At 50.3% G+C, this 17,711-nt stretch overlaps 1 protein-coding gene across 1 annotated transcript in view; it reads left to right on the top strand.

Moving 5' to 3' along the window:
• Window positions 1-16,742, top strand: part of Fbln1 (fibulin 1) — a 74,000-nt gene extending 57,258 nt beyond the window's left edge. Inside the window, exon 17 of the mRNA XM_040754033.1 lies at window positions 16,139-16,742. Within this exon, the coding sequence (XP_040609967.1) occupies window positions 16,139-16,278 (140 nt within the window). The 3' untranslated portion in view covers window positions 16,279-16,742. The remainder of the gene's footprint in view (window positions 1-16,138) is intronic.
• The last annotated feature ends 969 nt before the right edge of the window (window positions 16,743-17,711 follow it).

Genomic DNA, 17,711 nt, shown 5'->3' with positions numbered 1-17,711 from the left:
AAAAATAACCAGCAGATGAACCTTTAAGCCCCTGTGGCCATGGCATTCAAGCCCTTGAAAGTGACAAGATGGTGAAGTACCTGAGTGGATGGGGAAAAAAAAACCTAAAAGGCTAGGCTTCCTCTAATGTAGTCGTTGGGTCTTAGGGGATCAGAGAGATGCTGCCCAGGGCGGAGCTGATGCCTCTGCAAAGCCCCCTTGCATTCCTCTCTCTCTAGCTGTCAGTGAGACGTGAAGAATGCCTCTCCAGCCTGTGGAGAAATGCTCTATTTAATGCCTGGGGCATGCTCAGGCCACCACAGAGCCTCCCTATCCTGCTCTGTGTTTCACTCTGCAGAGCCCAGGCTGCAGTCAGGGTGCTCAGAGAAGCTGAACAGTGACTAACGGGGAGGCCTAGCCACGGACGAGTGAGGGCCACTCACTGTCAGCCCCAGCCCCCAGACCTCTGGGATTTAGTGGGTCCCCAGCCCCCAGACCTCTGGGATTTAGTGGGTCCCCAGGCCCCAGACCTCTGAGATTTAGTGGGTCCCCAGTCCCCAGACCTCCTCTCTACCCTGCTCACTCACAGCTTCTTAACTCTGTTTTTCTAGAAGTGAAAAAAGAAATCTGTCTAGAATGAAGGCTGGCTTTGCCAAAATTTCTACTAAAACCTCACCAAAGCCGAGAGGAACTGAGAACACTCAGCTGATATGATTGGGGGTGTGGCCTAAGTTTGCATTGCCATCCTGACCCTGCACCCCATCATCCTCTGCAGGATCCTTAGGAACCTCAAGAGTGGTTCCTAGTAGTTATCCATGTGACCACTGTGGTGGTATAGATGTTTACAGTTGGGCACACAAGGCGGGCTTCTCAGAGGAAGTACAACGGGCAGGCACGGCCGGGAGGTGTTCCAGGACTGTCAAACCCAGATGCTGTCCCCCTCCACTCTCACGAGGACACCATGAAGCTCATTTCTTGCTCGTTTGTACCCAGTGGTGTCTATCCCACTGGTATCTACCAGCAGCAGTTAGGTCTCGGTCCCCTTAAATAGTCATGAATTAATGGGTAGTGCTGACATTAGGAATAAAGACCTCAGTTCCCTGTGACCAAGAGATAAGGTTCACTGGGGGGTGGGACAAGGTTCTGGAGCACCCATTCCAATTCTCCACCTGGCTAGTGCCCCGGTGTCTCTGCTCTGGCAAGTGCTACACCAAGGCTTGTGAGGGCACTCAGCATCATGTTCTCCTGCCTCCATCTGCCCATGGCTGACAAGCAAGCCTCCAGGGCCCCAATGCCTGAGCGATTCCAGGGTGGGAACTCAGGTGGCCCCTGGGGTTGCTTGTGATCCAAGGAAGTTATTTGAAAGCTGAACAGGACCCTCCCATCTGAAAACAGCTCTAGGGGAAAGCTGCTGTGACCTCTATACTTCACTATATTTCTGGGCAAGTCCCAAGATCTGACTTGGTGTGTGTGTGTGTGTGTGTGTGTGTGTGTGTGTGTGTGTGTGTGTGTGTGTGTGCAGGGCAGAGTGTAGGGGCTGAGAGCAGCCTGTAGGTGTAAATGGGGGTGATAGGCAGGAGGCTGAGTCTGTGGATGCACATGATGTTTGATTTCTGATTGGTTCTCTCCTCTGCCTTGCAGAAGGCATGCCATATGGGAATATAACATCAGAGTCAGGGCCTCCTGTCCCTAGTAGTAGCCACCTTAGGTGCAGGAACATGGTTAGGAAACTTTGCCAAGTTTTTCTCTGGAGTCACCTGGTGCCGATGCTGCTCTGTCACCCAGCCTGTGCACTGAGCCCATTCATTAGTTCCGGATGCAGGCTTGAGATTGATAGGCACTTGGACTGGCATGGCCGTTACAGAGGAAAAATGGGAAGTGCCTGTCTGGGTCTTATGACCAGCTGACAGTCAGGCCTATAGGTCTGTTTTCTGTTTTCCTCAAGCTCCTCACCCCCTAGATGGCTTTGGGGGCACAGTTTCTAGGTGCCCCTAGAAGAAGAGGATGACCTCCTCAGCTCAGGTGTGTGTGTCACTGGGTAAGCCCCATGCAGCTGGGAAAGTTGGAATGCAAGACCAAGTGCTCACCTTGGCCTCTGATGCTGTGTTAAAGACACTCTGATTACAGAGTCCCTTCAGTGCGACCCAGAAAGGGATATGAGAGAGAGGCCTTCACATGCCGCGTACATACAAGCCCACAGAAATCCAATGATGGCTCAGGTGCTGTGAGTCCCAGATCTCTGGCGTGGGATCTGAGAGGGACTGTAAATGCCAGACCTACCTGGGCTGAAAGTAGATCCAGGTTCGTGGTCAAGTGGGACACAGGAGACAGCGCCACTGAGCTCGGGAAAGCGCAGGTGCAGTTGATTCCTCACAGACTCCGGAGAGGAGATGGTGTCTGATGGGACCAGCAGCAGGGCAGGGCCTCTGACACACAAATCCCACAAACTTGGAGAGCAGGGTGAGAGAGGGGCCTGGGCCAGAGTCTTTGTTGAGGTCCATGGATGCAGCTGGTAGGTAGAGAACAAGCAGGCGTGAGTTCCATGGTGTCGCTGTGACTGAAGGGTTATTGCTGAGGCCTCTCTGCACAGGGCATGCAGCCTGTCTTCTAGGGAGGTGCCTCTTAGAGGAGAACCACCTGCATGGCCCACACCGAGGCTTGGGGGGAGTGCAAAACTGGAGCGGGTGTCCTAGTGGTGAGAGACGGTCTAGCCACTATTCAGAGTGGACCCTTATCTTTAATACAAAAAGCATTCCATGTTTCCAACATCACATGAGCGTGAGTGCATCACCCCCTCATATAACACTCCCACACCCCATCTTTTTATTTATTGCTGCTGTTGTTTTGAAATAGAATCTCACTTTGAAGGCTGGCTTGGAATCAGGACGGTCCCTCCACCTTAGCCTCCCAAGAGCTAAGATTTATAGGCATGGCCCACTATTCCCTGCTCCTGTGCCCCCTCTTAAAGGTTGCAGGAATACTTTTCATTTTGAACCAGTATTTAAAGTCTCATCTCTGAGTGCGTTGAGCACAGGGTTCATCAACTGAAGTTTACTATTTGAAAAATATCAAGGTTAGGATGCTCCTTTTTAGGATCGTTTGCAATTGATTCCAAAAGGCCCTGGCAAGAAGTTGTTCTGGGCTTGATTTGGGGGTCTGTGCTTCCAGTCCTGTAGTTTCATACTGATTACACAACCTCTTTGAGCCTCTGTTTTCTTCTTAGAAGATCAACACAGTGATTCTTGCCCTGTGGGACCATAAGGGTCAAGGTGGTATGTGTATTTAAACAGTCTGCCTGTGTGGACTGTTAAGACAAATGAGCCCTTGGGGGAAGCAGTTTGGACCTCTCTGGTGAGAGCTCAGAGCACCCTTAGGTGCTAACGCACACGTGGTGTTAATGGGACAGTGCAAGACTGCTCACTCCGATTCATGTCAGTGCCTGGGAACTGTTTAGCAGGCATGTCCGATAGTCTGGGCCAGTGAGTCTGGCCTGGCATAAAGCAAAAATGGAGGACATGCCTCCCGTGTCCTGCCAGTCTTGAATTATCTTACTCATGCCACGGGGCCAGGCCCTGCACTGATCAACAGGAAGCAGTTGCACATGTGAGTCGCTCACCTGTTTTCAGAATGCTGCCAGGCAGCCTCCCTAGCATGTGTCCGCTGAGCTTCCATGGCTGAGAGTACTTGTTTTTCAGGGGTTGGCTGCATATCTCAAGAGGGCGAGAGTCGTATGTGACAAGACAGTTGAACGTGTTATACACTGCAAAACACTAGGGATGTCTAAATGCAGCACATAGCTATACAACTGCACACAGTGGCCCCACAACAGGGGCTTGTGAATGAAGACACCGACCTAGATCACATTCTTTTCTTAGCCAGAAGAACTGAATCGAGACTTAAACTCTTGCTTGCCTTGGCTCTTTGGTATCAAGTCGCCATCACTGGCCCAGCTAGAAGGATCTGAACTGCCTCTTTAAACCGTCTCCTCCTAAGGGGTTAAATGTCAGAGACTGACCCTGCCCTGAAATCCAATTTGGCAGGTTTGGCCTGGGATCAGTGGGCACTGCAAACGACATTCAGAAACTCCACCTAAAATAACAGCACAGCCATCCCTGCCCAGTGACGAGTGATTGACCCTGTCCTGGCTTTCACGGCAAATCCCAGGGATTAGGCGCCTTCTCTTCTCCGGGAGGCACAGCCCTGTCACCCGGGGCCACACCCTGGCCAGCAGCCAACTTGCTTCCCGGGTGAGAGGCCCAGCCTCCTCCTCCTCATTCTGGGATGGGCCAGGGCTTGATTCTGCCACGAGGCTGGCAGGAGGTGCAGGCAGGGCGGGGGTGGGGGGGTGTATATCTCTCAAAGGGGACCAGACAGAAGGGTAAGAAAAGGACAGACACTTTTTTGTGTTCCCTGTGTTGGGGCCCCATGGAGCAAAGATGAGATGTACCTGACAGCCTAAGGACTCTCAGAGCACCATAGGAGATGGCTCACCCCCAAGCTCATAGACAGAAGCTCAAAGGTCTCCCACACACGAGACATACAGCCCCCCTCCCAACCCACAGTCATGGGAGTGGGGGGATCTCACTGGGGGCATGACCTCTGCTAGGGATCTACTGAAGTGATGCTAACGGGCCATAAGCAACAACCAGGAATCCTGGAATCCTACTGTGGTCTGAGTGCTCGCCCAATTGTGGCAGTGTTGCCTTCTCTGCCAGAGAAGCTCTGGGATCCAACCTTAGGCCCATAGCCTAATCTAGCTGGTGGCCAGCAGCCCCTGCAACCACCCCCAAAGAGGAGCAGATATGATGGAATGTCCCACCCAAGCTAAGCACCAAACATGCCATTACCCAGGTACAAGAGCCAGGCAGTTGAAATTGTGTGAGTGGAACTGTCCAGGGCCCTAAGAAAGATCTATCAGTATGACACCTGCCTCATTCCTGGGCAGTGGTGATCATTAAGATTAGACCGGAAGGCCAGCCTGGCAAGTGTCTGGAAAGTTCATCCTTCATGCTCACTTGGTCCCTGTGGACATGTGCCTAAGTACCTGGGGACTGTAAAGTGCAGGCGTGTCCTTCTGAAAAGATGAAAGGCACGGGTCTTGAGCGGGTATCTCTCTCAGAGTCAGTGAGAGTGTATAAAGGGCTGGAGGTGGCAAAGGAGCTATCTCTGATCCCCTTACCCGTCCCAGGGTGGGACCCCATGATGCCCATAGGTGAATGACAAAAGAGTCAGCAGGCAGGGCTGCAGATGGGCTATGTGAGCGCAGTTCGGGGACAGGACTCTTGCATAGTCTCTGGGCAAGGTCAGATGTGAGCCCTGGGAACCCTGAGATACTGCCCTGTTCACCTGACACCCCCCCACCCCCCCGCACTCGTGGCTGCTGTTGACCAGACTCCGGCCCTGCGGCTGCTTCCCAGACAGCATATCCCCATCGCCTTGTCATATCCTGGCCTGACTGCACTGCAGAACCCAGGAAGCATCCTTCTGAGGAGTGCACTTGCCCACTGTGGTGAAAGAACTCAGTCTCCACTCTGAGCGGTAGAGCCTGAGACCCACTGGGTGGCTCCTTCCCTGCCGTCAGCCAGTGTCAAATTTGCCTCTCCCTGCTGCCTGGCTGGAGAGATATCTGCAGCCTAGATCTGCTCTGGCCTGCTCGTCTCCTCAAAATAGAACAGAAGGGACAGTCTGAATGCCTTTATCACTGTAGAGTTAAGCAGCACCTAGCCGGAAGCCCGGGCTCCGGGCTGCCATGATGCATCCAGATCTGTCCACTGGCACCTCCAACCTGTTGTGCTCACCCCAGCCGTGACCACACCCCGAAGTATCTTGTCTCTTCTCTTAGACTATAGCCACAGCATCCACCTCCTTTTCCTCTCGGTAAACAATTCGTCCTTTGTTCATCTCTGGGACACGATGCAGTCACAGGGACAAATGAGCCCCTGCATTGTGCACTTTTTATCCCAGTGGCAAGCAACAAAGAGTGTGATACACACAGTCTGGTGGGGACCAGCACTTCAGAAAGTGTGACGGAGGGGAGGTGGCATGGGGGAGGTAAACCACTCCAAATCTGGATACTGGAGACACTGACAAAGACCAGAGAAGCCCAGGAATTGAGCCTCAGGCAAGCTGGAGAGGAGCACTGTGGGTTGAGGGGCCAGCATGCTCAAAGCCCTAAGGCAGGTGTGCTCCCCGTGCTGAGCAGCAGCTAGAGCAGATGGTGATGGCTCTAGCCATGGGGGTCGAGTAGGAAGGGTAGGGGTGTGGACAGATAGGGATATGATGGGAAATACAGGTAATACAGGTCATGATTGCTGATGGGGCCAGATGGGGACTCCAGCTTGATGGCAGGTATTCGGTTTTAACAGCTGTAAGGTAAGAGGCCAAAGTGGTGACATGGTGACAGGGGGTGTAAGGTTATGAGCCTTTCATTCAGCCCTTGAGTTTAAGGGACTTGTCAAACACCCTCAGAGATGTGGCTGGAATTTTGGGCTGAATCCTTCCAGAAGGGATAGTAGTTAGCTATCTATCTAACTCATTGGCTCATTCTAACTCTATCTAGCTCATTCGCATGGGAAAAGGAAAGACGAAGAAAGGCCCAGATTGAGTAGAAGCCAAGGTAGAGGTCTCAGAGAAAAGGAATAGGGGAAGGGCCTAGAACCCAGGAAGGGCTGCTAAGCTGTACTGCTGAGATTCAGGCTAGATGAGGACCAAGGATTCACCATTGTTGGCAACAGTGAGGCCTTCGTGACCTCAATAAGGCTGTTTCCATGGAGCCGGGACAGACACATTGGAGGGGACCACTAGGACCTGGATCCATAGTGCTGGGACCACTTTTTGGAAAGTTGGGCAACAGCCAGAACATAACAGTGGGAATGGGAGGGTCCAGGAACAAGTTGCAGCAGGTGAGGGTTTGTGTGCCTTTCTCATTGCTGACAAGGGGTGGTTGAAGTGATGCTCCTTTTGCCCCCTCTTTGTTTTTTGAACACACATATATGTATGTGCATGTGTACACACACACACACACACACACACACACACACACACACACACACACCTACCTACCTACCTACCTACCTACCTACCTACCTACCTACCTACCTACCAGGCCCTCGAACCCATCAGGTGTCTAGAGCACTGAAGGACCCTATTGGATTTACCTTCTAGAAGGTGAGGATGAAGGGACTGCAAGTCTGAGTGGAAATGGTGGGGCCTGGCCCAAGGGCCTGTGTGGGGGACAGAGCTCTGGTACTAAGAGAACTTTGGTGATGAGTGACCCCGAAGCCAAAAGGTTCTCATTGTCAGCTGGCTCTGGGGGGGCTGAGTAGGGCTTGGGAATAGGGTTTTCTTATCATTGTGACAAAAGACCTGAGAGAAACAAGAGAGGGTTCCTTTTAGCCCACAGTTCTCAAGGGCATGGGTTATCATGGCAGAGGGCGTGGTGGATTAACTCACATCATGACTGCTAGGAAGGGGGTTCAGGGAATGCCAGTGCTCAGCTGCCTTCCTCCTTTTATACTATCTGGGTCCCTATCCCGTGCACGGCCCCTCCCCACCCCAGTTAATCCTCTGGGAAACCTAGAGATGTGATCCTCAAGTCTCCTAGGTGATTCTTAATCAATCAAGTGTGAAGACTGACCACCACAGAGAGGAAGGAGGGAAGTTTAGGAGGGGGTACGTTAGGGTTCATTTTGCTTGGTCTCAAGTTGTGCATTTGGGGCCATCTGTACATAGTTGAGTATGAGTCCGGGGCTGGAAGAACCCTGCAGATAAGTGAATGGGACTAGGGTCAAGGCAGGGACACAGGAAAAGGGGAGACAATGCTTTGACCATTCTATCAGTTACGCTTTTTAACCACCTCGGTGTAAGTAGGAGCTTCAGATGGCACGTCTTTCCCGAACATTGCCCAAACCTTCCTTCCCCTTTTCTGTTAACGCCACACGGCACAGGGGAAGGCATTGGCGGCTCAGGTTCTGGTTCAAGTCTTGATTTGCCTCTTCCTGGCTGTGTGATCTTCAGAGGCTCACTCAGCCACCCTGAGCTTTATTTCCTCCAACAAACCACAGAAAATGGTGCTGCTGGTCCCAGCCACAGCCAGCAGTACTTGGTGTGTGAACTGTATGGGGGCCTAGTGTTACAGAAAATGCTGGATCCCCGTCCCAGACACGGGTCGGGGAGGTGTGGACCTGAGCTGGATCTTTTCACATTTCTCTTCATTTCTCCCCAGGGCAGCTGCACTCTGGGCTTTCCTCCTCCACTTGGCCGCCTGCAGGTGTCTGCTTGATGCATCTGCTTTTGCTCACTGGAGACTTGGGGCGGGGTACATTTATAATAATCCCAAAATATGGCTGATGTGTTTTGCTGAAACATGTTGAGTGACATTTGGTATTTTAAATATGCAGCTTAGACACCTGTCCTCCTTCCTTTCTGGCCATTATGGGGTTTCTCAGGCAGGCAGGAAAGGCAGAGTGTGGGGAGTTCAGACACAGCCCTAATTCCTGATGTGATGGCTCTAGAATTCCAGAAACTTCTGCCGAGTTTGCTGAATTTTTTTTAGGATTATTTATTTTATGGGTTTGAGTCTTTTGCCTACATATATGTATGTGCACTGTGTGCATGCCTGGTGTCCACAGAGGTCAGAAGAGGATGTTAGGTGCCTTGGCACTAGAGTTGTTGATAGTTGGGAGCCACCATATGGATTCTGGGAACCAAACCCCACTCCTCTTCAAGAGCAGCAGTGCTCTTAACTGCTGAGCCATCTCTCCAAGCCATTGCTGGAGTATTTTTGAGTCAGGCCAGGGCAGTATACACTGGAAGCATCCATGTATTGTGTCACATGTTGAGGTGACAGACAGCTGAGCTTTGGTGCAAGGCCCTGGTAGCTGGAATTTGGGACATCTTACTCTCAGAGGTTCATTTTTGACTCCTCCCCCATTGTGGATAAATGTTCATCCTCACAGCTCAGTGGTGGGGACCAAATTCAGCATATTCACACGGGATCTTCCCCACCCCTGCCCTGGAGTCTCTTTTCCAACCCATCTGCACCCAAGCTATGTAGGTGCAAGCCAAGCATTCCTTACTTCCTCCAAATCCAGAATTATCTAAAAGCTGGAACTTGATGAATGTCTAAGGTCACGGGAAGAGTATTTCATGTGGAGAAATATCCCACATGGAGAAATATCCCACATGGTGAAGACACTCAGCTTCATCTGCGGCATTCTGAAGGATCTTGCATGCCTGACTGTGTGTAGAAGGTGACTATGAAACAGATGAACTTCACATTCAGATGTGGGATCCCTCCCTGCCATCTAGTAGGACATGTATGCAAACATCCCAAAGTCCCCACACTTCTGGTCCCAGGTATTCCAGGTGGGAGTGCTCAGCCTGAGCCAAGAGCTCTCCTCCCTTGAGTTTTTCTCCATGCTTTGTTTGGCTCGGGCTGCCTGTCCCAGCCTCTGGTTTTGACCCTAGGAGGTTTACTGAGATCTGGTGACTGCCTCTTTCCAGGTGACTGGCATGTGTGAGGGGGGAAGAGGGTGGCCCCTGAAGTCAGATAATGAGCCCAACCTCCCATCGTTGCCCTTTCTCCTCCCGGGTGGTCCCCATCTGAAATGCTTTGGGCTTTTGGTCATTATTTCCCAATACTTCTGCTTGTGGGTGATAATTTCCAACTTTATAAGTTATACTCAATGCTTGGCTGTGTGGTTCATGCATTGAGTAAATCAGGCACAGAGGAGCTCTAGGACCCAGGCATGCAGGACTAGCTGAGACAAACTGCCCTTGGCCTTGACTTTGTACCACAGTGGGGAGACTGATCAGTGAGGAGGAAAATGTGCCCTGCCCCTAGTCTGGTTTCTTATGCTCTTCATGGTGACGATGTGTAGCATTCAGACTGTCACCTGTACCTTTTCCCCACTGAAGCTGCTGTCTGTTCCATTGCTGTAGCACTGCACACAGTGTCTGGACTCATCATCTTGTTCGCTGAAATACTCTGACAGCCCTGTCCACTCCATTACACCCTGTCAGTTCTCGTCACCGCATTTTCATGTCAGAAGCTGAACTTAAGACTGTGTGAGGCCTTGCATGAGGTCACACAACTGGCCAGCACAGAGCCAGCCCAGGAACCTAGATATCTGGACACAATGTCTGAAAGCCAGTCAGGTGTACAGAGAGCCTAGATAAGTTTATGTCATCTCAAACAGTTGATAGACAACTGAATACATTATCCGGAGGGAGCCCAGATGGGCTCTGGGGCTCAGTGTGTGGACCACCAGCCCCGCCCCAAGAGACAAGATTTCCCCTACTGGACCTGTGTACTTTCTGTTCAGGATCAAGGATCCCAAAACATAAGCTTCATGTTACACAGCAGAGCTGAGACATGGTGAGCTGCCCCAGGGGGCTGCAGTTTTTTCATTGGGTAAAAACAGGATTAATTGTGTCTCTAAAGAGGTGCAGATGTGCTGAGGAGGAATACCAACAGCGCCTGGGACCTGGAGCAGAAATGCCTAAGATGAGGATTTGGAAGGTTAAAGCTGTTGAACTCAGCACCACAGCCCACATCCCCCCCTTGTGTGTACATGTGTGCATGCATGCATAAGCATGTACCCACATGCATGTCCATGAGTGTGAGGGTACACATGTCAATACAGGTGCGTGCATGTATGATGTACAAGTGTGTGTATGCACAGTGTATGTGTGGAGGTCAGAGGACAATCTCTCGAGCTGGCCCTTAGGTACCTTCTACCTTTTGTGAGAGACAGGAACTTTGGCCTAGAACTTTGTGGCGTAGGCTAGGCTGGCCATCGAGCTCCAGGGATCCACCTGTCTGCCCCCATCTTGCTGTTACTCGGTTACAGGCTTATGTCCCCACACCTGTTTTTAACATGGGTGCTGAGGATCCTAACCCAGGTCCTCCTGATTGCAAGGCAAGCTCTTTGCCCAGTGAACCATCTGCCCAACCCCTCTTTGCTTTTTTCAAGAGCCTTTGCAAAGGTGGGAACACCCCACCAGATGGGATGGGCATGCCAGGCTAGATGGAAATGGGCCACTTGCTGCTCCACCGGCCAGTCAAATAAATAGGCCCTTTGCCTAAGCCTTCCACAACTCCCAGTGCAAATACAGAATAGAATCATGTAAAGTGAGAAGTACAATGTTGAAGAAGGTGGACATAGTGAGCCTCATGGGACGGTGATAGGCCTGGGGATAGAAGGGAGCAGAGCTCAGCAAAACAGGAGGAAGAAGCTGTAGAGAGTGCCTCCAGAATTTACAAGTCAGTTTCTGACTCCCAGAATGGGTCTCATAGCTCCCAGCTTGTGATTTAGCCCACAATAGTCTATGGGCCCCCTAAGAGAAGGGACTGTTTGCTCTTCGAAAGTTTAGAGGAGTTTTAGAAAGAGCATACACCATGCTTGGGAGGCAGAGGCAGAGGGAAATCTCTGAGTTCGAGGCCCACCTGGTCTAGAGTGAGTTCCAGGACAGCCAGGGCTACACAGAGAAATCCTGTCTCTAAAACAAACAAATGAAATGCTACCTGTGAGGTCAGACAGTGATACACTCTTAGAGAGTGTAGCCTGAAGAACTTATTTCCTTTCCTTTCCTCCCACTCTCCTTCATCTCCTTCAGTGATTATGGCTGAACTCCTGCCAGGTGCCTGCCCAAGCCCTGGGAAGGGTGAAGCAAGCATGAGCACTATGCAGTCTCTGCCATGAGTGGGAGGCTAGCTGGAACATCCCCTGAACTGGGCAGGTGGAGCATGACAGATGAGAACACATGTCCTTCCCACTCTCTGGGCCCATACTTACTCAGCACAACCCAATTTAATATCAGTACCTCTGTAGTAATGTCCTTAAATATCCCTGCATAAATTGACCTCTATTGGATAGATGGGTCAGATGGAAGGATGGCTGGAAGAATGGATGAGATATATGGGTTAGATAAATGGATGAGTGGGTCAGTGGGATGGATGGATGGATAGATGGCTGGATGGATCAACTGACTGGTGGCTAAGTAGGTGCATAGATGGATGATGGGTGAGTGAAAAGATGGCAGGTGAGCCGGGCGTTGGTGGTGCACGCCTTTAATCCCAGCACTCGGGAGGCAGAGGCAGGCAGATCTCTGTGAGTTTGAGGACAGTCTGGTCTACAGAGCAAGTTCCAGGACAGCCTCCAAAATAATGCAGAGAACCCCGTCTCAAAAAACCAAAAAAGAAGAAGAAGAAGAAGAAGAAGAAGAAGAAGAAGAAGAAGAAGAAGAAGAAGAAGAAGAAGAAGAAGAAGAAGAAGAAGAAGAAGAAGAAGAAGAAGAAGAAGAAGAAGAAGAAGAAGAAGAAGAAGAAGAAGAAAGAAAGAAAGAAAGAAAGAAAGGGAAAAGGAAAGATGGCAGGTGATAGAAAGCTATGAATAAAAAGTTGGCACCAGAGCCAGCCATTTATTTGGCATCTGCTGAGCGTGAGGCACTGGGGACTAGCTGGGTTAATTTGTGTCACCTTTCATGAAAAATTGTGGCCTGGTTTCAGTCAAGGTGAGGGTAGGAGGGCAAAGGTCGTGCTTGAACTAGTGAAATGGAGAAAGCCTGCTCTCTGAAAATAGAGGTGCAGGAATGTGTGGCTGGGCTGGAAGGGAAGTAACCAGGCCCTCTGATGGGTCTAGGGTGGGAAAGATAGCTCTGGGCTGAGTGAGCTGTGGCTAGTTGGAGGTACTGCACAGATATCAGGTCATAGGGGCAGAAAACAGAAGATCTGGACGAGCAGGAAGGTACACATTCTTTGTGCCCGCACCCACACAGGCAGCATCACCGGATGCCCTTAGTCATCTTTCTTGCTATCTGCAAAGATCCTGAACCTCTGCAGGCTCTAAAGGTGACTCATGTCAGTGATGTGGCCTGGCACCTGGAGGCCCTGTAGTCTGCCTTTCCCTGATGCCGAATGTGCTTTGGTGCCTTGTCCCACTGTGTGGCACTTACAAGTCAAACAACCAGCCAACAGTTTGGAGTTCTAGTCTTTGGCTATAACAGAAATGGCCCTCCATGGATTCCCTGATATGGTGGATTTAGATGCAAACATTTCCTACCCACTGGAGCACAGAGATTGCATTGAAATATCATTTGTTTGTTTTATAGACAACAGTCATTTCTGAATGAGTGTGTGTGTGTGTGTGTGTGTAGTGTTGGGGACCAACCTTAACACTTGCTGGGAAGTGCTCTGCCACTGAGCTACATTTTCTTAAAACTTTATTTTGTGCCGGGCGGTGGTGGCGTACGCCTTTAATCCCAGCACTCGGGAGGCAGAGGCAGGTGGATCTCTGTGAGTTCGAGGCCGGGCTGGACCGACAGCCTCCAAAACAATACAGAGAAACCCTGTCTTGTAAAACCAAAAATAAAAAACTTTATTTTGTGAAAGGATCTTATTAAGTTCCCAAGTTGGCCTTGAACTCACATTGTAACATAAGGAGGCCTTGCACATTCAAGCCTCTTGCTTTCACCTCCCAAGTAGTTGAGATTGCAGGCCTGTACCACCATTTTGTTTGGTTTCTGATTTTGAAGATTGCTAGTTTTTATCTCTGTCCACAGGAAAGGAAATTGAGACTCAGATTTGTTAAGCCAGCTCCTCTAACCCAGGTTGGCTACACTCAACCCCTGGGCCCTCTATATGTGAGTTCTCTCTTAGCTTTTCTGACCCAGGCCCATCCTCCACACCACCATTGCATTCTCTGCATTCTTTATTAAGACCTTATTTTACTTAGTGTGTATGTGCGCGCACACACATGTAGATGCCCAGAAGACAGCTTTCAGGAGTCCATTCACCCCTGTTGCCATGGATTCCAGGTATACAACTCAGGTTATCAAGCTTGCATGGCAGGTACTTTACCAACATAGCCATGTCACCAACCCTCTCTACATTCTCATGTAGTTAGATGTCAGGCACCTATCACATACCTGGACATGACTATGTGTCAGAACTGTGGACCCTGTGAAGAGTCCATGAGTATCCAGGAATACTCACTCAAATAAGATAGATTAGTATGCATGTCAGCATATAGATATAACTGTATGATCAACATGTAAATATTATGCCAACATATAAATATAACATGATCCATCATTTATGATCTTGTACAAGTTGAGCTTGGTGGTACATGCCTACAATCCCCCAAAATGGGGTCCAGAGGATCAATAGTTTCAGGCCACCCTCCACTGCATAGTTTGTTTGAAGCTGGCCCGGATTACATGAGACTCTGTTGCAAACTCCACTCTCAAAAACAGATAAGATTTTATGATGTCTGTGTTATATGTTGAAATCATATATGTCATTATAGACAATCAACAATATACCTGTTTCTAAATTATATTTCCAACAAAATATATAAAGTACATAAAATATCAGTATTATATAAAACATAGTTTTCAATTTAAAAAATATGTATATATGTGTAAGCCTGTGTGTGGATATGTATATGGCAGTTCAGAAGAGGCTTTAATTCCTCTGAAGCTGGAGTTGTAGGCTGTCGTGAGCCACCCAGTGTGGATGCTGGGAGTTGAACTTGGGTCCTCTGCAAGAACAGTATATACTCTTAACCACTGAGCCATGTCTCCAGTCCCTATAAAAATATACTTAAACACTGCTTAATAGTGACAAAGCAGGCTCTTATCTGAGCTCAAGGATGTTTATGATGCCACTGTCCTGTAATGGGTCACCGGCTCAATCAGTCTCTCAGGTTTTTCTTTGAGTAGCGACTTCTTAGCCATAGACAGAGTGAGAAGGACGCCCCTGCTCTCTGATGGCTAAAGTCACAGTGGCTGGTAGACACCCTGTTGCCTAGGACCTAGGGAGAGAAACAGTGTCACGCATGGATTCATGCTGAGAATATTATGGGCTCAGCACTGTGATCCCATCCAACCTGGCAGGCAGACGCCGCCCAGGGAGAGGCGACAGGAGTACTCTGACTATTGGGGTCCACTGGCAGGCAAAGGGTAACCAAAGCTTTTGGTAAGAGCCATGTTTGTGTATAGGTCTTCAGAGGAACAAAGTTGCAATGCTATCTATCGCTATGGGGGGATGAGAGTGGGGTGCTGACAACCTATGGAGGTCTGTGCGGCCCTCTTCCAGGTTTGCTTAGGGAGAGGTCTGGAGATCCACCCTAGTCACTGCAACAGAAGTGCAGAATGGCAAGGGGGGGCACTGTGTCCAACATCTCCTTCTGGGCATGAACTTGAGGGTCCCAGTCAGTAACTAGCCATAGTGACAGAAGCCATCGGGACCCTTGGTTCTCCCTGAGGCCTCTACTGCCCACTAGACACTTATAGCTTGAGACAGGCTGCCTCTTGCACAGTTTTTAAGCCTATGGAAGTCTTATTTACAGAAACCAGCCTGGAATCAGCTGGTGGCTGTGTCTCCATAGATGGTTGTGATGCTACACACACTTTATGCTCACTTTGAAACCTTTAAATTATTTCTCTCTCTCTCTCTCTCTCTCTCTCTCTCTCTCGTGTGTGTGTGTGTGTGTGTGTGTGTGTGTGTGTGTGTGTGTGTGTGCAATCTGGAGGGAGGGTCAGTCCTGAATCCCTGTGGGTGAAGTGTGGGCAGATGATGTCCTGGGCTATCTGGACTACATGCTGCAGGTCCAAGGACCTATCTTGTAGAGACCTGGAACTGCTCCTCCTGGAGAAGGGGTGAGGAGCCAGCCTTGTAATCGTCCCAGGGATGAACTACTGCATTTTGTTTTTTTGTTTTTTTTTATTCCTAGTAGTCACACCTAGGATCTAAGAGGGAAGAAGGGAAGGAGAGAAGGGCACGTTGGGCCTCAACTCCATGCCAGGCCTTCTGTAGATCCTTTGAAACCCTGTCAGACAAACGGTGGTCAATCAGGAAACCCAGGCTCCACAAGGGCAGGAGAGATGGCCCTGCCCTAGACCTGCTGATCCGCAAAGCCCAGATTCACTGCTTCCCGCCTGTTCCCACCTGTGCGTGACAGAAAAGAGGTAGTGAGTCCACTGTCACCTGTCCCTAGTGATGGGAAACAACCAGGAGTGACCAGGTGGAAGGGGATAGTTACTCTGGCGATTCAAGCGTCTAATCTGGAAATCCCCGAGGGAACCCCTTTCCCAGATACCCATGTTGCTCTGGGTCTGCTGACATCCAACCACGTGCCTTCTGCTCTCTCCATAGGTGTCGTGCGCCAAGTGCGGCCCATCGTGGGCCCGTTTTATGCCGTCCTGAAGCTGGAGATGAACTATGTGTTCGGGGGTGTGATCTCCCACCGGAACGTCGTCAATGTGCACATCTTTGTCTCCGAGTTCTGGTTCTGAAGGGGTGGCTTGCAGCATAGCCAGGGATGGACCTCTCCCCCTGGCCAAGTCCTCGCTGCCAGCAACTTCCGGGTGCCTGTCTATACCCCTGGGCATCCCTTGGTGTTCCATGTTGGTTTGTAGGACCACGTGCGTTAAGCTGAGCCACATCAGTGAGTCCAGCTGATGTACTATGGTGTTTAAACACTAAGTCCAGTTGCTCAGCTGTGTGGTTGAATCCTTGCTTCTTTAATGCAAAGGCTAAATCTTGTTCCCTTTCCCTGCCTTGCTAAGGACCAAGGAAAGGGTTTGACGGCATCAGTTCATCTGAAAGCTAAAAAGGTGGCCAGTTCTTGCCAAGACTGTATGAGGGGTGACATTTTGGTACTTTTGTGTGTGTGTGTGTGTAAACCAATTGGGCTCTGTGTGTTTCAAGTTGATGGCTGCTGTAGAGTGGCACGCAAATAAACGTACCATAAACTCCCCCCAGAAGAAGCTGGTAGCATGCCTTGGGGGCACTTGGGAGGTGGATTGCAGTTTTGTTCAAAAGACCCTTGGTGAAGATGTGAGCTGCAAGGTTGATGTGTGGCCTTGTGTGTCCATGGGAGTGGCTGGTGTGACCTTGTGTGTTCATGGGGGTTGCTGGTATGGTCCAATGTGTCTGTGGGCTGGCTGGTGTGTTCCAGTGTATCCATAGGGTAGCTGGTATGTCCCAATGTGTCCATAGGGGCGATTGGTGTGTCCCATTGTGTCGATGGGGGTGGCTGCATTTTGTACCCTGCAACCACCATTCCTAACGGCAGAGGGGGGTGGGGGGATAAAGTTCTGGATCTTCCTGACAGCCTGTTACAGACTCTCTTCAGATGGGGCTTCTGCTAGCTCAGGGGTCTTCCAAGAGCTAGAGGACTGCAAATCGCCCTTATGGCCATTCCAAAGCCTCTCCTGCCCCCAGAGCTCCATGTAAGACCAGATCCAGGCATCTGAATGTATCGGTGAGCAGACATTCCTCAGCATCAGTGATGGGCTGGGCTGGGCCTTGGCACCAGGCTCCTCCTTTGTACTTACTCTCTGATCTTGTCTCAGGCACTCACATTCAGAGCTTCTTGTACTGGGTCCTGACTCTCACTCAGACCTTGGCCAACCACAGTGTTTATCTTCCTGGAGGTGCCAGTCCCGGAAGGTCTGGACAATTCCACTTGGTATTGGCAACTCTCAGGAACCCAGCCTCTGGGATCCCTCAGTGTTCCTGAGGTCATTTGTTTGGGTCACTGCTCTGTCCAAACCATGCCTGGCTACCCTGACTCAAGGGTTGATGATGTCTGATTGATGGTTAGGAAATGACCCTGGTGGGGCTAGACAGACCAGGGAGCACAGGATGCACAGAGGACATCCGAACAGCTCCTTCATGCTGAAGAGTCTGCGCAGGGAAGGGAGATTGGAGCTCAGCAGTTAAA

Source organism: Mesocricetus auratus, unplaced genomic scaffold (genome assembly GCF_017639785.1).
Source record: "Mesocricetus auratus isolate SY011 unplaced genomic scaffold, BCM_Maur_2.0 Super-Scaffold_100010, whole genome shotgun sequence".
Classification (NCBI taxonomy): domain Eukaryota; kingdom Metazoa; phylum Chordata; class Mammalia; order Rodentia; family Cricetidae; genus Mesocricetus; species Mesocricetus auratus.
This window is presented reverse-complemented; position numbering and strand designations above follow the sequence as displayed.